The sequence below is a fragment of the Pangasianodon hypophthalmus genome, chromosome 11 (genome assembly GCF_027358585.1).
Source record: "Pangasianodon hypophthalmus isolate fPanHyp1 chromosome 11, fPanHyp1.pri, whole genome shotgun sequence".
Classification (NCBI taxonomy): Eukaryota; Metazoa; Chordata; class Actinopteri; order Siluriformes; family Pangasiidae; genus Pangasianodon; species Pangasianodon hypophthalmus.
The window spans coordinates 12,336,602-12,361,596 of NC_069720.1; the positions used below are offsets into that span (position 1 = coordinate 12,336,602).

General features: G+C 38.2%; 2 protein-coding genes across 2 annotated transcripts; one reads left to right on the forward strand and one right to left on the reverse strand.

The window, feature by feature from the left end:
• Nucleotides 1-2,198: 2,198 nt before the first annotated feature.
• Nucleotides 2,199-15,191, reverse strand: enc3 (ectodermal-neural cortex 3). The gene is made up of 3 exons (XM_026930464.3): nt 15,039-15,191; nt 11,882-13,681; nt 2,199-2,813 (listed from the first exon to the last, which is right to left on the reverse strand). Exon 2 carries the CDS (start codon nt 13,666-13,668, stop codon nt 11,899-11,901), a length of 1,770 nt encoding a protein of 589 aa, XP_026786265.1. The 5' UTR covers nt 13,669-13,681; nt 15,039-15,191; the 3' UTR covers nt 2,199-2,813; nt 11,882-11,898.
• Nucleotides 15,192-18,899: 3,708 nt separating this feature from the next.
• timm13 (translocase of inner mitochondrial membrane 13 homolog (yeast)) lies at nt 18,900-24,522 on the forward strand. Its single transcript, XM_026930478.3, has 3 exons — nt 18,900-19,173; nt 20,035-20,103; nt 23,755-24,522. The coding sequence occupies exons 1-3, from the start codon at nt 19,054-19,056 to the stop codon at nt 23,851-23,853; spliced, it is 288 nt and encodes a 95-aa protein (XP_026786279.1). The 5' UTR covers nt 18,900-19,053; the 3' UTR covers nt 23,854-24,522.
• Nucleotides 24,523-24,995: the final 473 nt, after the last annotated feature.

The window sequence follows — 24,995 nt, forward strand, 5'->3', positions numbered from 1 at the left end:
TGTTTGTCCCATGAGAGAGTACCCAGCTGTTTTTGGGCGGGTTTTCCATCTGGCGTCTCTCCTAACCTTTCCATCCTCCTCTCCTAAGTGGTCTGGATACACACACACACACACACACACACTCTTCCCATGGGACTTGTGCTGGGCATGAGGCCAACCACTCTGTTGCCGTGGCTCTGAAGAGTATGTGACTTTTATAAAACTGCTCTTATTCAATCTGTACACTCTCTTGGATTTAATTTCATTTGTAGTAAATCTAAGTGGCATTTATTTTTTTAATCCCGGATGCCTCCAGTTTTTTTTTTTTTTTTTTTAACAACTTGCTCGTCATCTCGCTGAGTGATTTAAAAAGCATGCAGCACACCTTCAGCCCTAAAGCGATGAATGTGTCAACCACACAGCACCTGGCAGGAGTATTCACCGCCCCAGTAGGCACATGACCAGCAGTGTTGCGCCAGGGACTGAATAACCACATTTATATAACAGTGCTGTTGAATTCTGGATTCTGACTGGTCAGAAGGTGTTGATTAATTTTCTATAACAATAGCTGTGACAATAATGCAGCTGCAAATCATACGTGCATTAATATTATTTCTGAAGTAACAACTTGATGTCTTGTATGGCAGATGCTCCATATAAACGGATTTTTAAAAAGGAGTTTGAAAAGGAGTTTACGACTTGGTAACATGAGAAGCTGCATTTTTAATCATTTCAAGAGAGAGAAAAAAGAGAGCTGGTGAGGGAACAACTGTTTATAGCTGCTATAACCTAAGTGACAACAGGAACTAACTTGTTTCGCAGACTTTCCACTTGTCTTCCTTTAATAAATAAAAATTGTAATCATTTGCAATTTGCAGGAAAAAACTGTCTATTTATAGGAAAATAATCAACTTCAGTGTGGTAACAGTAACCCCGCTTCATCACACCACCCAGTCGCTGATTAATTTTCATTTATCGGTATCCTTTCAGGTAGTGTTGCCACTCCACTGCTCCAAATGCTATGGCTAAACTTTAAATATTGGCACCTCTGCACAAACCTTTACCCTGGCCATTTTCCTCTATAAACAGGAAAACATTTACAGTTGTATCACTGACTACACATTTGTGTATGATGGTTTAAAGCAGTGTTTTCTAATCCATTTCTGGAGCTCTAGTTCTAGCACTTGGACAGACTTTCCAGCAAGAACACTAACTAGACATTAGCTCGGAGTTATTCTTTTTTAAAACACAAAATTGCACTCCTGAAGGGCTTGTTGAGTCAGATGTGTTAAATTAGGGAGTGTTAAACCCCAGAGTCAGTGAGTCACCACAACAGGATATGATGGACACCTCAAGGAATCTGACAGCTTATGACATCCCACACACACAGGACAGAAACACAAGACAGTTTGTTTTTTATATTTCTAAAGATGCCTTTTTACTGAGAAACAAATTCAAACCAGTAACATTTATAGTTTACAACTGGATGACTTACTGCACAGTGCAGATTAGGGGCTGGGTGATATGGCAAAAATATCACATCATGATACTTACTATGCATCACGATGATTCGTTTTGGCAACAGCATTTCTTGCAAAACAGCAGAAACACAAACAATGAAATGTTCACATTATAGTTTTTGGTTTTATTGGTATAAAAATAGAGTAGCCTTAATTTATTAAATGTTTTTTATCAATCAGCCAAAATATTCAGTAGCTTCTGTTTGCTTTAGTTATGGGATGTTTGTAGCCTCCATTTTAGCATCATGCAACCTGCTAAAATGGAGGTTAAAAGCAATATTGATATTATATAGTCATAACACCCAGCTCTAGTGTACATTTTATCTGAAACAACAGATGGGTGAAAATCGTTCATTCTATCTGACAGTGTTAAACCATTAGCATAAAAATAACAATAAAACAAAAATAAGCTACATTAACATATACAAACTCTACAGAATGGACAAACAATGCTACAAAAATGAACAAGTAACAAAATATAACAATATAGTAGTAGATTTTCCTACAGTCAGTTTATCAAACACAAATGTTTAATATTTAGTATTAAAAGTAGTCTGAAACTTGGTTGATCACAAAATAACCAAATCCACCGCGAGACGGTGTGAAGGGGAGCTGTCATATGATTCATCGAGCTCCCTGAACACACAATATTTAGCAATATGTTAAAAATACAACAGCCAGGATAACTGAATGTGTATGTGTTGTATATCCAGGCATTTATCTCCCTTCTTAACAACAAAAAAGAGCCGCACAGGGCGTGACAGTTTTAATACATCACTCATTTCCTCAGCCAGCTGACGGCGATTTGTGTTTTAAACACAGAGCTGAGCCGCAGCTTCCTCGTTCTGATAACCACCGTGTTGTTTCAGGCTAAATCCCGAACCTTCGAGGTTAAACCAACATCTAACACAGTGTTTCCTCATTTCATTTTAGCGTCAAATTCTCCGAGTGAAAACCAAAACCCTCTTTGAAAATCAAAGGAGATGAAAAAAGAGGGAATGAATAGGCAGGGTTTAGTTGTCTCTAAAGTGTGTTTGATGTGTGTGCAGAGCTTACAGTCTTTCAGATTTAATTTAGAGTTGAGGAAAAAGTCCACTCTTGATTTATCTCCTACATGCCGAACTCTCTAGTTTTTCCTTTCCGAACTGGCAAGTGCTCCTTTCTTGTACCGTTCTTTTATTCCTCAGCAGCCTTCTGTCTGTATTTCTTTCTTTCATTCTTTATTTCTTTTTCCCTGTTTTCTTTCCCCCACCCCCTGCATTCCTCAGCCAACGAGAGGACACATTCCCCTGCATTCCTCACGACACTGGACATCTAGAGAGACAAAAAAGAGAGAGGGAGAGAGAGAGGGAGACTTGTGAGTTAGGTAAGTCATGAACTCTGAAAAGCTGTTGCATTCCTATAAAAACCTAGCACATGTGACAAAACCAGATCAGGCCACAATTCCTTTTTAAACTCCTTATACCCATTTCTGTATGATTTATATTACAGTGCTGTTGAGTTCTGGATTCTGATTGGTCATGAGGTGTTGATTAATCACAGGTTTATATAAATAATACGTTATTGTTTCTATAGTAATATCTCATTCACAGGGACTTGTACGGTGGATGCACCACATAAATTACAAAATGTGTGTAATATCTTATATGGTGAAGGTTTTTTATGTAAGGAAACGTTTATTAAATAAGATTTATGGAAGGAGTCTCCAGTGTCAGCACTTTGTAACAGACATCGTTAAAGCTGTAACTTTAAGTTTTCCAACGTCTCCAGGACAGAAGAATTTACACTTTGCGAATTTACACCAATTTATACTAATATTTGTGTTATTAACTTCAAGAGAGAGAAAAAAAACAGAGGCTGGTGAGGGAATGCATTTATACCTGCTATAATGTAAGTGAACTAACTTGGTTCGTGGTATAAAAGGAATAAAACACTTAGGGACATGCTGTTATAGGAAAATAATCAACTTTGTGGTGGTAACAGTAACTCTACTTCATCATATCACCCCATTGTTGATTATTTTCCTATAACAGCACAACACTGAGTGTTTCATTCCTTAGATAAATCACTTTCAGCTATATTTAAATGAGAATGTATTGCTATTACAGTATGTTTAGGCCTGATATAACAGGTTTGTTATAGCTCATGTTTCAGACAAGATTATATTGCGTTTGATACTCTTATACTTGAGGTGCTATTAAAGAAAAGCATTAATCAAATCACTCATGTTCTATCTGCATATTCAGCAGTCGTGTAGCCCAGACAGCCATAACTCCAGCGGCTTCACGTGGCACCAGCGGGAAACATTTAACTGCTCAAATGAGGCTTCATTAGCTGAGCTGTCAGGACCAGAGGCTATAATAAACCTGCAGAAGCTTCTAGAAGCCTGATCCCACTGCTAATGCTGCACTGTGTCATTATCTGTCTGCTTGTAAACAAAGGTTCAGACACAGTGTTTGTGCAAAAGCCACAGAAATCTTTGTTGTGTATGTGATAGAATTTCACACACACACACACAAATCTGAGATGGTTATCTGTGAATGTGGAAAATAAAACCAATTTAGTCAATTAAAACAAAATCCACTCTGCTACAACAACATTCCATCATCGAGGCAAAACTTTGGATTAAAGATAAAACAATGTCCAACATTTAGGAGTGTGGGTCTCCTTCTGGGACAAAAATACTGCACTTATCTGATTAAAGAGTTAAAGCTACCAACAGTTCAGTACAATATGATTTGAGATATTTTTGATGAAGGATGATGCAACATAATGTGATTCAGTGCAAACTGGAGTAGTTACAATACCATGTTGACTTTGCTCCTGAAACCTCTGAAAATCTCACAATGTCCAATACCAAAATAATACTTAAACAAACAAACAAACAAACAAATAAATGTCAACATCTGACTGCCAAGAGAAGGACAGTAAGCAAAGATATAAACATACAAATATATATATTAAAAGAAAACAAACAGATAAAATACATAGAAAACTCTGCTGCTACATGTTTTAAATCTACTACTGGCCCATGTGCTAGATTGATGACATTGATGACCATAAATCTTTTTCCCCACAGGGATACATTAAATGCCATCAATTCATAATATTATGTTTTAGGTTTAAGACTAAATCTCTATGCTTTTACACCATATTATTATTAAGCTATTAGCTAATTTGGATTTAGTTCTAATTCTAGCCTTTTTATGAAACTTCATAATAGTAATTTGATTATTATATATGGATGGAAAATCGTTTCACCTCTGTCCAGTCGACAGTCTTTAAAGAAAATGTCATTATATAATGTCAATGATTTTGAGTACAACGTTGGATTTTTAAAACATTGTTATTGTTTTTTTGTTCTTTTGTGGTTTTTGTCAATTGAATTGCCACAACGATTTTCAAATTGCTGAAAGCTAATATATTTTACTGTATGTGCCAACCAGAGAGGCCACGCCTCCTTCACTGAGACTGACGCACAGAGGCCAATGAGGCCACACCTCCTTCACTTGGACTGACAAACAGGCCACACCTCTTCCACTGGAAAAGACAAACGCAAAAGCCATAGACTCAAATCTCTTTTTGGATTTGGATATTTTAAAAGAAGTATTATTATTATTTTTTAAAGATGTAATTTTTTTTAGTAAAAGAGCATGACTTGTGCACAGAACTTTATTGATGAGCTGTGCTAAATTCCTCACATACAGGAGCTGTGAATGCTATTTAAATATCCATGAGCTTCTTTACTCCACATGTTCAGATTATTTTAAGCAGTTGGACTCATTCCACACACACCAAGTGTCTTAATTTAAGAAGCACTGTGGAATGAAACACAGCCGCTGTCAGAGTGAACCAGTGTGTGTTTATCACAGAAGGTCAGCTGTGTGTGTGTGTGTGTGTGTACGTGTGTACAACCTTTGGCCCGATTTAAGGCCAGAAACCAGAGATTCCGGTTGTTCAGGTCATGGCTGGGAGCAAGGCTTCCTGTAACTGAATGTGTGTGGAGTACCAGCACCATGCGTTGTGCTAGCTCAGGTTTTAACATTTACTCACAACACACATAATGCAAAGCTTTAGTTTCACTGAAATTAGCAGGATGTATTTCCTTACCCGATTTCACTAGAATTCGGAGCTATTTACACAACAAAAACTCGGCTAAGTGACAAGTTAAACTCGAACAGCCAAAGGCTAACTTGATCACTCGCCTTTCTTTTCATTTTTTTTTTTTTAGCTTGATGTACTGATTAGCATAAAACATGGATCGTAATTATACAAAATAATAGTTCACCTAATACTGGCTACCTTGCTATCAAACTTCAGTCAGAGAAGTTAGACTGATAGTAAATATGGCTAGTGGTTTAAATTAATTTCAACATTAGCTAAATCAAAGTTAAATACTTAGCTATCTAAGGTTAGCTTACACTAGGTAACTAGCTTGTTAACTAGCCTGCTAGCAAACTTGGCTACTGTTTTAATTTACAGTTAATTAGTTTCAAGCATTAGCTAGCTTGCTTGGCTATGCTAGCTATGTAACATAGCTAATGTGGCATGGCTTTGATTAGCTAATCACAATAAATATGGACCATATAAAACACTAGCCTTGATGTAGAGTTAGCATAGATATGGCTTTAAATATAATACTGTGTTTTTAATATTAAATACACACAAAGATGCTATCTCCATCTCTGTTGTTTTAAATGGTCTTATGATGGTGATTAGCTAATCAAGTTCATGCTAACAGTAGTTGCTGGTTCTGTTTCCTTTTCATTAAAACCGTGCTAGCAGACAAAGTAGTACATTTTTCTACTGTTATCATGATAATTGCCTAATATTTTATCACGGTTGACAGAGAGGCAGTTTTATCTACCATATATTTTAAACTTTATTATAGTTTATTACACTGCCTTCCAGATGGGACCATCTTTATGGTGGAAGCTCAAATGCTACCTAAAAATGCACCTACATAGACACTCTACCCCCGGATGTTTATTAGATGATTTATTGGTGATGTATTGGATAATCAATTATCAGCGCATGTTTATATACTAAACGACATATGATGTAAGCTGGATATGAGAGATTTTATTTGTTGTGAGCAGATTTTTGCCCTGTCACACCTCTCAGGTCTCAGGGGACACAGGGGGTGTGGAGTGTGGACGCCTGCGTCAATAAACTCAATAAACGTCACGTAACGGCTGTCAGGCTGCTCATTTGAGCCATGCTGATCACATCTGCTCCCCAACACACACAAGCCATGCTGCTTCATAATGAGCAGGTGTAATTACAGCAAGCAAGCGCTCACATCCATCCATCACTGTCACAGTGCTGCTTCATGAATTTGCATTAGCTTGGACAATCCTGTTTAAAGTGCCGTTTGTCAGGAGGTCTGGATCGTCCTTACTGAGCTAAAACAGACAAACGACAATCCTGTCTGGGTCGAGTCGTGAGCTATTTTAATGTATAAATCAGTTATTCACTTAAATTTGTGTTGATCTAGTTACATAAAATTCCTCATTTACAAAAGGTCTGGATGAATGACTAACATGATTGCACAACAGCAAGAGTTACCTTTTAATGTTTAACTCTTAATAATTTGCTTATGGTTATAAATTAAAGCAATAAGCCATGAGAGAGTGCCTTGCAGTAATTTTATCATCAGTAAGTGTTCTTAGGCATGACTCAAAGCAATAAACAATTCATAATAAACAATTCTTCTACTACACAATGTAGTCTGTTATCAGGAAGCTTTGACTGATAAGCAACATAGTAGTTAAAGATTTGGGTATTCTATGTACAGAACTATGGGTGTAACGATACACTCTGTTCACATTTTGGATTTTACAATGGCTTCGAACAAGATTTTTGAAAGGATTTTTCTCTGGTCTCCGGTCCACAAGAAAACAGCAAAACGGACACTGAAAATGAAGCTTTACAAAAATGCAGTCCAAGGTGGAGAAATGTATTTATTTTAATGTATTATTTAATGGTGTGAATTCTGGCTCTGACAGTTCCTCAACCTCAGCCTCACTACTCCAGTTCATATTTGGTCTCAACTAGAGATGTGCAAGGGACTGGTTTTTTTTTGTTGTTTTTTTTGTTTTTTTTACTTACTTGTTTATATGATAGATAGATAGATAGATAGATAGATAGATAGATAGATAGATAGATAGATAGATTTAGTTCCCAAAATATAAACAAAGTAGTAGTCTAATTTAAACCACTGTGCCCATGACCAGGCAGTTACTAAGGATGAATGAATGCTCTATACAAGGTTGTCTTTGTTTGTCCCCCAAGCTTCTTATCAGACTGCTCGTTCTCTCGTGCCCACATGAAAGTAAAATCCTGCAGCTCGTATGACTTTTTTGTTGGGGTCCGCAGGATCCATGTCCCAATGCACACCGCTAGTCTCAACCAGATGAACCTTTCTGGCAAGCTTTCATTTTCAAAAAATAACGAAATGTATCCATACATTTACATTTACCCATGTAAATGTAAGGATAATGTGTAATTGTGAATAACTGTGGCAGGAGAGTATTTTTGACTGGTAGCCAAATGGGCGACTGTGTCACTTTTTCTGGCTGAAGCGCGACGGGAGTAAAAATCTTTATGCAAATCTGCTTGTGCTTTAGCCTCGGGCTTAGGACACCGTGTGTGTGTGTGCCGTATGTGCACAGATGTGAGAATAAAAGCCTTCTTTCAGTTGTCTTTCTCGGGTGGCTTTGGAAAAAAAAAAAAAAAAAGCGCATTAATAAAACATAAGTACTGAGTAAGTCCTCCGAGCAGGACAGCAGCTGAAATGAGCCACGTGACCTTTGACCCGGTTCAGGTGTGTCACACGACAAACAGAAGCTTCTTTTAACGCTGCTTTTCCTGGTACTGCTTTCTTTTCCAGGGTAGCTCCTGGTTAAAGGAACCATGCTGAGGCTTTGTATTAAAAACTGATTATTAAATATTGACTCCAAATATTAAAAGGAAATAAACAATGTACTGCTGCTACTGCTTATGAAAAAGTAAAGTAATTAAAATGGGTTCATTTATATCACCATATTGTACAACAGATGCTATAGTCCCATTTCCTCTTTGTGTAAAAAGAAAGAATTATTTTAGCAAAGCTGGTTAGCTAACTACATTTGAAAAATATTGGCAAATGTTAGCTTCTAAATTAAAAGACAACTAGCATGTTATCTGTTATTGTACTGTAACATACAATACAGAATTGCCTGAAAATATAAATCAATGGTATAAGATAAACTTTTAAGAATCATTTGTGGTATTTAATGTCTAGGTACAAGTATGCAATAAACAGTTTTTATGTTTTAAATCAGTAAATATTACTTGCAGCAGGTTAGCATTGCTTAGCAGGTTAGCAGTAGCCTATTGAGTGTATAAATTGAGTGTATAAATGACTGGCATTTGTGTGAAGATAAATTTTTAAATATTATAAATATTTTAAATAAATATATATTTTTTGTGTTAAACCTGGATAACCTCCAATAAAAGGTTAGAAATGCTTCACTCTTCAGACAATTCACTGGGCATTGGATCATTTTCACATTTTGAGTGTCTGATGCATGTGTGAACATACAATTTTGAGAATCTTATTTGTGTACAATTTCATGAAACAGGTATGACATTTCCAGCCAACATGAACAGACCTGTTTACTCTCGTAGGAGAGTATTTTCGTATTTTCCCCTCAAGCTGACAGCTTCGAGAGCAGCAGGTATTTTTAGTTTGGAGCTGCTGGCCGGAGTAAAATATAGTTTCTTCCTCCCTCAGCCTGCGTGCCTTTCTCCTCTGGCGTTACAGAATAAGTATGATGTGCAAAAAATCAACACCAAATTAGCAGGCTTTAAAGCAACAGCACAATAAAAATGCGATCTGCAGGCTTGTGGATTCAAGGCCCTTCAGCACGTCTCCACCCTGTCCATCTGTTTACAGCTGAGGGACAAAAGACAGCGTGAGGGCATACACTTCAGGAAAGGCAGCTTTGAAAGCTGAAAAAGTGGACAATTTTGTAGACTTCCTGTTTGAACCCGATTATTGAGGGTTTTCTATAATGAGAAGCCCTGCTTTGGCAATGTAGCATTTCCGAATGTAAGTCCATCCTCTGACTGGCAGATTTGTGATTTTGAATGATGAACAAGCACCTGTTTTTTGTCATACTACTTCATTTCGACATCTTACAATAAGGTAGTAAGTAAAGAATGTTCATGTTTGGTTTTAAGTGCAAGTAAAATTCAAAGTAAAGACCATTTCTGGCAATATGGCCAAAGTTTTTGGAAATTCCCAGTGCATGTCTTCTAAATGTCAGAAAAAGACACCCAAAGTTTGTAAGTGTGCACCCTAAAAACAAAAAACACTATTTTTGTTTATACTAGGGCAACAATCAGCTGTCTTCTCTACCATGTTTGTGAGGTTTTAACGGTGAACAAACAGCTGTTTTTGGTCGTATTACAGTTTTGACGCCTTCTTGTTAACCGGCTCTGATTTAGGGTGTCTTAAACAGAAGCAGTAAGCAGTGCTTTTGGTCAGGTTTGTTTGCATGTAAAAATAAGACCCTTACTTAGACAGAGTAAAGAAGAAACAGTTTTGGCAATATGGCTAAAGTATTCTGACGTTCTCTTGAATCTTCTTTCCCAGTACAATCCCGCCTAGAGAACTTGCTAATACTAAAAAATGATAACCGGCTACCCTCTCTAAAATGTTTATGTGTACAATTCAATAAAGGCTTTTTTATTTGTACTATAATTTTGTATAATTATAAATTTCCTGTTAACAATCAGTTATTTATTGCTTCTTGTTTAGAGAACTCCAAATTAACACCAGACGTGTCATCATCGTCGATTCAGTCCACACTGCAAATCCTACAGGAACAACAACGCCCAACGTACAATTGTGTCAATGAAACATGCCTACTCCTATAAAATCTATATTTTATATTTTCAACAAAGCACTAGCAAGTGACAAGTCACTCATGTAACTTGTAGTTTTTCTCTTGTGGGCATGTAGCAACCACTACTGTTGTTGCTTGTGGGTGTCCAGTTTTTTTTCCAGTTCTTATTAGAAATGGTAACAACTATATTATATATATATATGTATGTATGTATGTATGTATGTATGTATACTTGAACATGAATCTTCGCTTGTCGTTTTGTCACTTTCTAGTGTGAAAGTATAATAATGCGTCTGTGGTGCAACTGGTGTGGAATGAAATGTTCATTTAAATGACGAATATCTCACTTGCATCAAAAAAATGCTTCAGAAGCACATCTAGTGTGAACTGGCCTTTACACAGAAGCTCTAGGTCTGTTTACACATGCAAATAAGATTTTTCTCTATACTCTGACAGAATAAAGGCTGAGACCTTAGACTCGAAAAGCCTGTTCTGTCAGTGTAGCAGATGTATTCTGACATCCTCTTTCCCAAAACAATCCCACCTTTAAACGTAATACTTATACCAGGAAAAGACAACTAGCCTCCTTCTCTAACACATTTGTGACTGAAAAAAAATGACCTGGAGACCTTTTCAGTGAAAATAAGACTCACTTTGAGACACAGAAGCACGTGATTACACTGAAAGTCCTGTTCTGGCAACATGGCTGATGATTTCAGACACTCTCTTGAACCCTCTTCCAAGTAAACATGCTAATTCTAGCTGCTCCAGTTGACAAGTTTGCATTTCAATGCCAAACCGGCAGCTGTTTTCAGTCGTACTATGATTTCGATGTCTTCCTGTTATAAAACAACCTTATTTGAGTTTCTTGCACAGAAGCAATATTTGTTCAGGTTTGTTTACACTTCCAAATAAGGGAGCAATTTTGTTCAGGATGTTTCTAAGTGTAAATAAGATACTTATTTTAGAGAGAGATCCCCGACTGAAAAACTTGTTCTGGCAATATGGCTTTTGTTTTCTTCTCCTTCTCTCCTTCGCAGTACACCTCACCTCTCTATCAGTCAAAACACAATGTGAGGTGTATATTTTAAAATTTCCTTCCTCTATTTAAACTTTAATAAGATAAAATTATACAAGAAAATGTCCTCTGGGAGTGAACACAGAGTGGTTAGAGGACATGTGATGGAAAGGACAGCAAGCGTGGACTTGAGCTTTACTCTGCTTTAACTGATTGAAGTTTCTGCTCTGTAATTAGCCCCCGTTTCATTCTTTCAGATGCTATTAACTGAGTTCTCTTCTTTATTTGACACCAAACAGCACTCATTAGGGCTAGAAATCGTTCATTAATCAGCATTTTTTTTTTACACAATATTTTTTGATCAAACCACATCTGATAAACATGAACTAATAGACTAGGTGAGGAACTAGTATCTATGCAATTTTTTAGCTTGATTTCATTACTGTATATTTCTATGAGCTCCTACTTACCAAACCATTTGTCACATTCAGGATGGCAGGTATCTCCAGGTGCTAACAAACGCAGTGGGAATGAGGGAATACGGGACGCTAGTCACACTTTCCCAAGAGTCAGTCGAGGGGTCGTAACAGTCCAGAGTTTTACACCTCCGAGCACCGCAATACCCCCCAACCACGTAGAGTCGGTTCCCCGAGGCAACAGCATGGCAGCTGATCCTTTTGGCTGTGACGTCCACAAATTTAGTCCACTGGTATGTTTCACTGTTGAACCGATACGCTGAACCTGCCGAGAACTCTGTGTCTCCGCCGATGACCACAATGTGATTGCCGACGGCTGCCGCCGCCGTGTAACGCCAAAGCTGAGGACAAGCGGCCGGCACCGTCCACCTGTTCTCGCAGGGGTCAAAACATTGCACCTTGGGGTACTTGTCCCTGTTGACGCTGGTTCCACCAAAAGCAAAGAGCTTGTTTTTGGCTCCTACGACCGCAGCATTGCTCACACCTTCCCGAAGAGGTGCAACTAGAGTCCATTTGTTAGATTGTGGGTTGTACTGTTCCACCTGTTTGAGTGAGACTGACGGAGAGGCAGGAAACGAGCCTGACAGAGAAGTGTGGCCTCCTACGACATACAGGACATGGTCCAATTCGGCCGAGCCATGTCCAAATCTGGCTACAAGCATTGGCGCAGCCTTGGACCACTCGTCATGTAAGGTATCATAGACCCAGACATCTTTAGAAGCGCCATTTTCAGAGCCTCTGCCTCCTGTGACATAAACTTTACAGCCAATAGCACAAGCGCTGCACTCTTTTCGAGGACTGGGAAGGTCTGTTTTGAGCATAATCTCCTTCGTTTTGTGGTCTATCATGTACACTTTATCGCACATAAAAGTCTGGCCTCCCAGGAGCAGCAGAGCTTGACTGACTTTCCTGGGTCGAGCGCAGAAACCAGTGACCACACCGTCATTCTGGAGGATCTTCATCTTGCATCGTACGGCATCTTCGACAATCTCTCGACACACTTTATCTCCCATGATGAGCTCTTCAGAGACAACGTTTTTGAGCAGGTAGGTCTCTGGAAGCAGCGCTAAACGGACACAGCGCAAGAGCTCAGGCAAGTCGGAGAGTCTCCTTCCAATATCAGCTTTCACCCAGTCTATAACTGCCTCATACACTACACTCTCATCCTCTACCTCCAGCTCCTCGCTGAAGATCAGCTCCTGAACTTGATCTTTCGGGAGGTTCAGGAAGTCTTCGGTCTGGTAAAGGGTGGCGAAATTCGCCAAACACATGCGCCAGGAGAGCTCGTAAAGCCTTTGGCATTGATGTGCATCAGAGAGGAGCATCATCCCGAGGCAGTTCGAGGGGTGAAGGTTCTTCTCTAGGAACTCTGCCGAGGCATCTCGGATGTCGTGGAACTGCAGCATGTCTCCGGCCTCAAGCAACGACTCAGCATTTTCCTCATTGATGATGATGCGGGCGGAGTATGCATAGTCCAACAGGAGCTCCAGGACCTCCGGGTGCAACGAGTCATGGAAGTTCACTTCTGCGTCTCGGGACTCCTTGAGTCCGCCGTTAAACATGGCTTCAAAGTACCGGCTGCAGGAAGCCAGGACGGCCCGATGACATGGGAAAGCTCGATTTCCCGCCCGGAGCACGACATCCGTGAAGACGCAGCGTTTGCGCAGAAGGTTCAGTTGAGTAAGCAGGCTGTCAGCGTGTGATGTTTTGTGGAAGAGGTGGATGTTCATGGACCCAGAGCTCGACCTGGACTTGCGGTTTTCATGGCTACTCACAGACATCTTTGACTAAAATCTAAAACAAACAAACAAACAAACAAGTAAATAGAACTTTCAATATACTATCTTATATAAATTATATTTCTAATCAGAAACTGGTTGTAGAGTGTTGATCAGCATGTGCTGTTACAAGGTTATACTAGTGGTTCTCAAACTGGATTCCATGAGAGATAGTCAAGGGGATATTATTTGTAAACTTTTGTTAATTATTACATTATTACGTTCTGTGGGTGGAAAGTTCAGGGAAAACAGCTCTACATTATTGTACAAGTTTAAATAATGAGGCTAATATTTGAATAGTTGGATTATAATCCAATAAATCTGCCCTTAGTGGGTCCATGGAATATATTTTACAGTTAAAGAAATCTCTGACTGCAAAAAAAGTTTGAGAACCCCCAAGTTGTACGATATACCGTAATGTTCAACAGACACAGCATTATTTTTGTAGACAATTCAAAATATTTGTTCCATTTAAAAAGAGACATCATTTTTAGGCAGCATTTATGGTCACTAGATTGTACGTTTGAATGTTTGCAGTTTCTGCAGGTCTTTAGTTTGGATAAATTTGAAGGCAGGATCATGTGTCTCTCTCTTGGCTTGAGGATATCCTATAATTCTGTGCTAAAACATTACCCCACTGTTGTGAAATTTAATATACTTGACTTTACTGCTTATCTCAGGTGGAAAAAATTAAAGACGGAAGCTTCTGGTGCAAATGTACCAAAAATGAAACTGGAGTGTGATCTGTTCTGTGGTTTACATTTTGCATACTTTGCATAAACGTCAAATAGCAGAATAATTGGGTGTGTGCACCTGCAATTATACACACACGTTTGTCTTCCTATGCTTGTGAGGACCTTCCACTGACATAATTATTAATGCAGCTATGCATGCACCAAAATCTAACCCTAAGCTTAACCTCAGCAATGAAAAGGAAACTTTTTGGCTGTTTTTTTTTTTTTTTAAAAAAAAAAACACTTTCCTTTTGTCAAAATTATCAGATTTTCCTATCCTTGTGGGGATATTTGGTCTCTAACAAGATATAAAAACATGCCCACACACACACACACACACACACACACACACACACACAGAGCTTCCTTATCCAGCCAGTTCAGGTTTATGATCCCAGGATCATGATTCACTCTTCTTAGGACATTTTATCACCTGTCTGCGGTGAAACTGCAATTTGCAAGGTGTATATAACTGGTGATCCTTAATCATGTAACATTAAGAAATAATTTTAACCTTTATACATTTAAATAAATAAGCTAATATGACTAACGCAAGGGGCTGAAACTTTGTCCTTAATGAACACACACACACACACACACACACGCTGAGCTTTCCCATTTCACACAGCTATCTCTTACCTTGTTTCTTTTCTTCTTGTCGCAGTCTAACTTTTACTGGCGCAGTAAAAAGTGTTCACAAGTGTCGCGTGCTGTTTTCCGCGAGCATGACTTCCGCCGGTGAGGAAGGAGAAGCAGTGCGAGTTTCTCCGCTCGCACAGCTGTGTTCCTCTGAGAGCGCCTCCTTTAGCTCCTCCCCCTAATGAATATGCAAAACTACAGCCAATCACAAATACGAAGGCGTGGATCACTGCCTCACAGCGATTCTTATTGATTTATTGTTACTGATTGTTTATTTATTGGTTATGTATAAAATATGTATATATATACATACACACATGTATTGTTGTATATTACTACACTTAATTGTGAAGTTAAACCAGCTATAATCGTAACTGCGTAGGGGAAAAGGTTTCGATCCTACAAAAATACAATTTATTCCTTATTCACATGCATGCTGTGAGTGCTAAGTGCTGTCATAGTTTGTCTGAGGATTGTGTGTGTGCGTGTGTGTGTGTGTCTCTGTGTGTGTTTTTACAATGTGAAATCAGTCTCCTCGCTACTGAGCTCTGAACTCAAAGAGAGATGAGAATCACACTGTGATACTGATCAAATTTCCACCAAAGACCACCATCACTCCACAGCAGCTTCTGAACATTGTCAGATCTTACTCAGCTTTCAGCTTTCAGGTTGAGAGAGGTAATAACAGACTGAGAAAGAGAGAGAGACAGAGACAGAGACAGAAAGAGAGCTGCAGAGAGAGAGAGAGACAGAAAGAGAGCTGCAGAAAGAGAGAGAGAGAGAGAGAGACAGAAAGAGAGCTGCAGAAAGAGAGAGAGAGAGAGAGAAAGAGAGAGAGAGAGAGAGAGAGAGAGAGAGGTAGACATGACTCACTGTTTGGCTCACTGAAGTCCTTTATCATAATCTGACATCTTGCTTATTTGATATTCATTACACAGACCACAAACGAGGAGTAAATCAATCAAATGGAGAATGGTGTTGGGTCCTGGAGGATTATGATTGACAAAGAGGAATTAGTGTGACTAATCAGGCATGAGTGTTATTGTGTAAATTATTTTTAACCCCAGCTCAGAGTCACACCCTGAAACTCCTGAACTGTACACTTTAATCATTTTTAGTTTTTTCTCCTTTAATCTCTCCAGATTCTTTGTACTGTATTTTTATGTGTTTATGTAATTAAGGCCATAATGGAAGTTAATATTATAGACAGACTGAGTAAGAGACAGAGAATCTCAGGCTCAGGAGATGGTTGAGACCCTGCAGCAGCTGTAACGTGTGTCTGCATGTCTCAGTAATGAGATTATCAACATGATTGAACAAAACCGTTATGGCTGTCCTTCATTTGTATAAAACAGTAATCCAGTGATGTAGGTTGTTTATCATGAATCCAGAACTGTTTGGTTTTTCAGATTTTTTTCTGCCTTTTTTTTTTTTTTTTTTTTTTTTTTTTTAACGCAAGGATTTAACATGTATATTGGGGCTTGTGCTGGAAAAATTCTCAAACTGTGCTGGACTGCTTACAGCTTTTTATCTTCTGGCTTGTCTGCTTTTGCAAATTTTTCCTGAAGTGTTTATTGCGCTTATACCAAAGCAATTTGCCAATGATTACGATTTTTATTTATTAAAGAACAACATGTACTTTTTTAAAATCCTTTTACATATAGTTACATTTAATGTTGTGGAATGTCTGTAAAACAAGTTAGTTCCTGTTCTCACTTACATTATAGCAGCTATAAACAGTCTTTCCCTCACTAGCTTTTCTTCTCTCTCTCTCTCTCTCTCTCTCTCTCTCTCTCTCTCTCTTTCTCACTCTCTTGAAGTTAATAAGACAAAAAAAAGCAACGTGTCATTTTACAGAGAAACAGCAAAGTGTAAATTCCTCCATCCTGAAGAAAACTAAACGCTTTACCTCTGACTGTTAAAAAGCACAAACACTGGAGACTCCTTCCATAAATGTTACTAAAAATAAATGTCTCCTTACAGTAAACTTCACCATATTGACTACTGTTTAATCAATTTATGTGGAGTGTCTGCTGTACAGGTCCCTGTGACTGAGCTGTTATTAGAGAAACAGTAACATTTTAGAGTGAGCGCATTAATAGAAACCTGTGATTTGCAGCTGCACTACTGTCAGAGCTGCTGTTCTAGAAAATTAATCAACACCTTCTGACCAGTCAGAATCCAGAATTCAACAGGAATGCTGTGGTGTAATAATATACTAATACACCAGAAGTACAAATACCTCCAGCATACCTTCACAAACTTCCACGTTTTCAGAAAATCAGAGAAAATTCATATACAGATTAAAACTTTAACAGAGTCCCTGTGACGATTGAATTCTCTAAAATAGTTTACACTGTGAATAACATCAAGCAACTGGAATTTAAGTATATCTCTATAGGTAATAGTTGTCATTATTTAACCGCTTTTCTCCTTTCCAACATGGTTCAAGTAAGTTATAGGCCTAAATGTGTGGTACTATACCGCCCCCTGCTGTTCAGAGTCTAAACCACAAACAAAATACAGTATATGGTTACCTCTTCCAGCAATAAATGGATAATCTGAGGATCAGCTGGTGGAAGAAATAAACAAGCTAACAAACATGCAAATAATAATAATAATAATAATACAACAACAACAACTATTATTATTATTATTATTATTATTATTAATTTATTTGTTTGTTTATTTATTTATTGTTTTTTTATTTCCTTCTTTATTTATTTAATAGCTATTTCTATACTGGGTTGTGTTACTGGTGCAGTGTTTAGTTCTAGTCACAGTATGAACATGAGTAGTATCAGAGCCTCCCTAAGCTGTAGATCGACGCTGTTACAGCCTGGTTCTTACAGCTGTTATTATTAACGTGTTAACGTAGAGTCGTTATCGCTCGAACAGACTGGCCTCTGCAGTTAAACAGGTCTTTATTTAAAGCTCAGTAGCCCAATAACATGTACACACAATGTCAGGTTGATTTTAACTTAACAGAACTCGGGAAAAGTGATTTCTGTATGACTCTGTTTGTCTTTAGCACGGCTGCAGATGGTTCAGAATGCGGCGGCTAGACTGTGAACCGGCACCAAAAATCCTATTTCACCAGTTTTAGCGTCCCTCCATTGGCTTCCTGTATTTTTTAGAATTCAGTTTAAGATTTTACTTATTGTTTTCAAAGCTCTTAATGGACAAGCCCCATCTTATGTTTCTGATCTTATTCATTTGCATTCAATGCCCAGGTCCCTCAGGTCGGCTAATAAAGCTCTATTACATGTGCCTCGGTCTCGCCTGAAATCAAAAGGGGACAGAGCCTTTACAGTCGCTGCTCCACGTCTGTGGACTCAGTTGCCACCTGACATTAGGAGTGCCTCTTCTCTTTCTATTTATAGTATTTATAGTCTAGACTTAAGACACATTTTTATTCTCTTGCTTTTAACTTATTGTGTACTGTTGTCATTGTTGTTGATATTATTGTTTTATTATTATTATTATTATTATTATTATTATTATTATTATTATTTTGTTTTGTTTTTTTAATTCTATTTTAGAATTTGTTGTATTGGTTTTGTTCAGCACTTTGGTCAGTGTAATGCTGAATTTATATGTGCTTTATAAATAAAACTTACTTTACTTACTTTACTGACTAATACAGGCTAACTGGTATGGACTCTGTGAATATTAAGTTCAGGACTAAAAAAGCTTATAAAAATGTCTCCAATAAAGAAGGTATATATGTACTTAATGGGCTTAATTATTGAATATTTGGACTGGGTTCATTAAATAATTCGTGCTTTTTGGAAAAAGGCTGTTTAATTCCTGATATTATCATCTAATGACTATATTTCCCATCATCCATAACAACTAGGAAACAGTGTCAGTAGTACTTCCGGTGCATCTCAAGGTCATTGAGGAAACGTTCACATGTGTGAAGTCCGTAGAGCACCGGGTAAAGTGTAGCTCTAGCTTAGTTTATTATTCGTTATTTATTAAAAAGACAAAAAGAAACTTAGTTTTAAAAAAGATGGATAGTTTTGGATCAGATTTTTCCTCCGGATCAGGAACTGGGAAGATGGACACGGGCGCCATTATGGAGCAGGTGAAGGTGCAGATAGCGGTGGCTAACGCTCAGGAGCTGCTGCAGGTCGGTATAATGGTTAGCTTAGCTGCCTAACTGGCTAAACGTCTTTGGGGATAAAATTTTACATAATTTTAATTTAAACAAGCTTCAAATGTTGTAGAGATTTTTAGCACTTGAGTTTTGAGGCTAATGAATAAACATATGTATTAGCATGTTAATAGCTCTATGCTGAAAAGCATTTAGCAGGATCATACCATCAGTACACAAATAATAATCAAAAACTATAATGACGACAGTAAAATCATTTTTATTATATAACTGAAAATTCTGTTACAGTTTTAAAATGATTCACCACAGTTTGAAGTTGTGTTAATGTTTATTAGGCTTATATTTTCTGAATATATATATATATATATATATATATAAAGATTTTATAGAAGTTTATTATATTTGCTTTTTGTGCTAATTAAACTCCTTTCTATGTGTGTTTGTGTGTGTGTGTGTGTGTGTGTGTAGAGAGTGAGTGAGGTAGGGAAGACCCAGATCTGTGGTCATTTTAAGGTCATCACTACTGTAGCTGTGTAGTTTTGTGTCGTAAATTGCCCCTAAAATCAGATTTATTATTTTGAAGCTTTTTGTACCTGTCCCTTTGTGTTATGGACCCCAGTTTGATACTAGGTGTAGAGAAAAATACAAAAACATTAAGGCACACAAATGAACAAACAAGAGCTAGACTTGTTGACAGTGGAAACATCCCCAAAAGCTGGATCTTAACCATTTAAATGGTTAATATTTGACCCCTTCCACTGATAATAATAAATAAAAATAGAAGCAGTGTTTTAAGACTGCATATTTATTGTTAGATTTTTTAGAACTTTTCAGAGTGAAATCATTGATTGCTTTTTTAAAAAATGTATATTTCAGAGAATGACGGATAAATGCTTTAAGAAGTGCATCGGCAAACCAGGCAGCACACTGGACAATTCAGAACAGGTACAATCTGTAGTTTTAACTTTATTTGCTAAGCATACATATATTTATATTACATTCCCACTTTTACACATACACTATGTGTGAAGGTATGTGGACACCTGACATCACACCCATACAGTCCCCTCTGAAAGTATTGGAACAGCAAGGTAAAACTAACCATAAAACCAGTTCTATGTTTTTGCTATACACTGAAGACATTTGGATTTGAGATCAAAAGATGAAGATGACATGATAAATCAGAATTTCAGCTTTCATTTCCTGATATTTACATCTAGATGTGTTTTACAACTTTTTGTGTGAACCCACCCATTTTTCAAGTGATCAAAAATATTGGAACATACCTTCATCTTATAGACCTATTTCATTAATGTCTATAGAAACCAAACTGCTCGGCAAAATACTTGCGAACAGATTGAAAGATCATATAGGCACAGTCGTACATCCTGGCCAGTCAGGATTCATGCCAGGTAGACACATCTTCTGCAATCTTCGCCGATTATTCAACATCCTTTATGCCAAGCATGAGACAGATGCAGTTGTCAACGTTCTTGATGCTCAAGATGCATTTGATCAAATTGAGTGGCCATACATGCCATACATACATATTATGTATAAACAGCCAACAGTTTCTTCCCTCTTTGTGAAATACAGAGGGACACAACAGGGCAGTTGCCTGTCTACATTTCTGTTTGTGAATCTTATAGAGCCAGTTGCTGTTAGTATACGACAACACACAGAAATAATGCCTATCAGGACAAAGGGAAGACCACAACACACACATCATTATATGTTGATGATATACTGCTGTTTATTTCCAATCATTCAGTGTCCATTCCCCCACTCCTTTCTCTGATAAATAATTTTGGATAATACAATCAACTGGGAGGAAAGAAAAATGATGACCATAACACAAAATGTAAACCTGCACTACCTGCAGTCTACCTCATTTAAAATAGCTTGCAACAATTTCTCATATCTTGGTTTCATAGTAACAAAAAAGCCAGTTGACCAAAAAAGCCAGGTAAATTGGGAGGAAAAATTGCAACACCTGAAACAGTCCATTGAGTACTCGAAGACTGTACCCTTGTCATTAGTAGGAAGAATTGGTGAATTTAAGATGCTGGTGCTCCCACACTTTCTGTATCTCTTTCAGGCTATCCCAAGTTTTACGCCTCTCATTTTTTTTTTTCAAGCAATTAGACTTGCTGATAATCTCATTCACAAGGATCTGTGAAACACTACGGATATCGATGAAACATCTCTGGAAATCCAAAGCTGAAGGCGATGTCGATCGCACTAATTTTAAGCTATACTGTTCGGCAGTGAATCTAAGCATTTTCTCATGGTGGAAGAGAGGCCCGGTAGAACCTGCATTCACATACCCTATTTGGTTGTCAGTAGAATGGTCCTTATATGACAACACCTCACTTCCAGCCATTCTTAACAGCCCTAATAAATCATTGTATGATAGGCACTTTGTAATAAGCAATGCCCTGAAAATATGGAAACAGGCCCAAACACTTAGTTGGACAGTCCCATATATGGAAACCATGCTTTTCCCCTGCTGTTTATTCCAAGGAAAAAAAAGCAGGATAAACTGCATTAGGGATCTACACCGATCAGCCATAACATTATGACCACTGACAGGTGAAGTGAATAATATTGATTATCTCGTTACAGTAGCACCTGTCAAGGGTTGAGATATATTAGGCAGCAAGTGACCAGTCAGTTCTCGAAGATGATGTGTTTTCTTGTTTTCTTGTGAAACAAGAAAAATGGGCAAACGTAAGGATTAGAGAGACTTCGACAACGGCCAAATTGTGATGGATAGATGACTGAGTCAGAGCATCTTTAAAACAGCAGGCCTTGTGGGGTGTTCCCGGTATGCAGTGGTTAGTACCTACCAAAAGTGGTCCAAGGAAGGACAACCGGTGAACGGTCATGGGCGCCCAAGGCTCACTGATGCGCGTGGGGAGTGAAGGCTAGCCCATCTGGTCTGATCCCACAGAGAGTTCTTGTAGCACAAATTGCTGAAAAGTTAAAGCTGGCTATGATAGAAAGGTGTCAGAACACACAGTGCATCGCAGCTTGCTGTGTATGGGGCTGTGTAGCCACAGACCTGTCAGAGTGCCCATGCTGACCTCTGTCCACTGCCAAAAGTGCCTACAATGGACAGGTGAGCATCAGAAAGGGACCACAGAGCAATGGAAGAAGGTGGCCTGGTCTGATAAATAACATTTTCTTGTACATCATGTGGACAGCCGGGTGCATGTGCATCGTTTACCTGGGGAAGAGATGGCACCGGCATGCACTATGAGAAGAACGCAAGCTGGCGGAGGCAGTGTGATGCTCTGGGCAATGTTCTGCTGGGAAACTTTGGGTCCTGGCATTCATGTGGATACTATTTTGGCACATACCACCTACCTAAACATTGTTGCAGACCAGGTACACCTCTTCATGGCAACGGTATTCCCTAATGGAAGTGACCTCTTTCAGCAGGATAATGCGCCCTGACACACTGTAAAAATTGTTCAGGAATGGTTCGAGGAACATGACAAAGAGTTCAAGGTGTTGAGTGCCTCCAGATTCCCCAGATCTCAATCCAATCGAACATCTGTGGGTTGTGCTGGCCATCAAGTCCGATCCATGGAGGCCCCACCTCGCAACTTACAGGACTTAAAGGATCTCCTGTTAACATCTTTGTGCCAGATACCACAGCGCACCTAGGCAGGTGGTCATAATGCTATGGCTGATCAGTGTATATATAGGGATCTATAAATAGATTTGCCTCATTTGCAGAACTCCAGGAAAGGTATGAGCTTCCTGTCTCACATTTTTTCAGATATTTGCAAATTCGAGACAAATCTACAAATAAGGTTAAAAGGTTTAATCCCCTAGACCGGGGTTTTGCCTGTGAAGACTGCATTTGTTCTTAAAAAGGACAAATCATTATGAGAAGAGCAAGCCATTTTGAAGCTGAGAAAGAGAGAAAATCAGTCAGAACCATTGCACAAATGTTGTGGAGAAAGAAATGAACCAAATATTAATTGTTATTTACTTTAATTTAATTACCCAAACGTCTTCGATGTATAGCAAAAACATACGAATTGGCCTTGCTGTTCCAATAGTTTCGGAGTGGACTGTATATGCATTCATATTAACATATGTTAGTATGTACACCATATGGCCCAAAGTATGTTTTGACTATCACACTAATATGTAGTTCTTCCCCAAACTGTTGCCACAAAGTTGGAAACACACAATTGTATAGATTGTCTTACATTTTCCCTTCACTGGAACTGAGGGGCAAAACTTGTATGTATGTTGGTATGTACATATATTTGTATATGTGTTAGTATGGAATTAGGATAGTAGGTATGTTAGTTTATATGTATTCATACATACTAATGAAAATACATACAAACTAACGCACATAAGGTTTTAGTATGTTAGAATTTATGAATGTTAGTATGTATGTATATAGTATGTACATACTAACATACAATCATACTGACGTACATACTAACTTATATGTGCTCAGATAAATATGTTTGTATGTTTAAGATTGTATGTATTCGTACTAGCTTTAGTTTGTATGTATGCATGTTAGTAATGTATTTATTGATTCATTCGTTTATTTATTTCTTGCAGAAATGCATTGCCATGTGCATGGACCGGTATATGGATGCCTGGAACACAATTTCTCGCGCCTATAACTCTAGACTCCAGCGGGAACGAGCGCGTATGTGATGCGTGCATTCAAGGTTGTTCTGCCTCACTGTGACTCGGATCCTGGATAAAGAGGCTTTGGGCTGAAAGCCATCGGAGGAACTAGGAAGTCATGAGTTTTAGACTCGGAACATCTTTCAGAACATTTTTCTTCATTCTGTTAATGATTGGTGGACATTTTGCTTGATTTTATAGAATCACTGTAATAAGCTTCAAACTTCAAATGTTGTAGGTCTAGAAATGGAATGAATCGAGTTTGATCAGTGTTTAAAATCCTGTCGTAAGTGTGTGAGCATGTTTAGATAACGCCGGTTTTTGATTGGCCGTGACTGAGCGGATTGTTAGTCAGATGAAGCCTGTGTGCACAGTGGCGCTTCTTTAGTTGGACTTGTCCTCGTGTGGACGCTACACCCTCCCGCCGGGATCGCCGAGTCGTCTCGTCTTCCCGTCCTCCGCGCCACAAACCTACTTCCTTTCACCATGGACAATTCAGGACCGTCTCTCTTTTCATAACTGTAGCCTCTTCGCGAGGACGTGCCACACAGCCCTACTTTCTTACCTGCGCCGAAACAAAATGCAATTGTCACAGGCAGATCCCGGTTTGTCACACAATCTCCTGACTACAAAAGTGGGTTTGTTTAAATGCTGATCACTTCACCATGGATCCTGCAATAAAAGCAGCTTACATTGTGTACGAAGCATGTCAGATTTCTGGGAACAGTCTTGTTTTGCCTTATTTAACCTTTCAAATGACAGCACGGACAGCCTTGGGATTTACAATCTGGGTAATTATTAGTCATTCACTTTTGAAACCTTTCAGTGGTTTATACAAATGATTGATGTGATCATATTACTTTATTTAACATTATTAGCCTACTTTCATATGTTAATAACATTTGGTCACTTTTCAACATTTACTAGATGGTAAGATTTATACAGCAAAGCAATGTACACACTTTTATTATCCTAATTGTAATTTAAAATTAAAGTAGACAAAATTGATGTCCAGGTAATAGTAAACATCAAATCTACAGCTGACTCAAAATTATTGGCACCTTTTTTTTTTTTTTAAATGGTGCCCACAATGAGTGAAGCTTAAACAAGTGGAGTTAATGTATAGTTTTATTTTAACACAATTTAACATTTTAAAAAAAAAAAAAAAA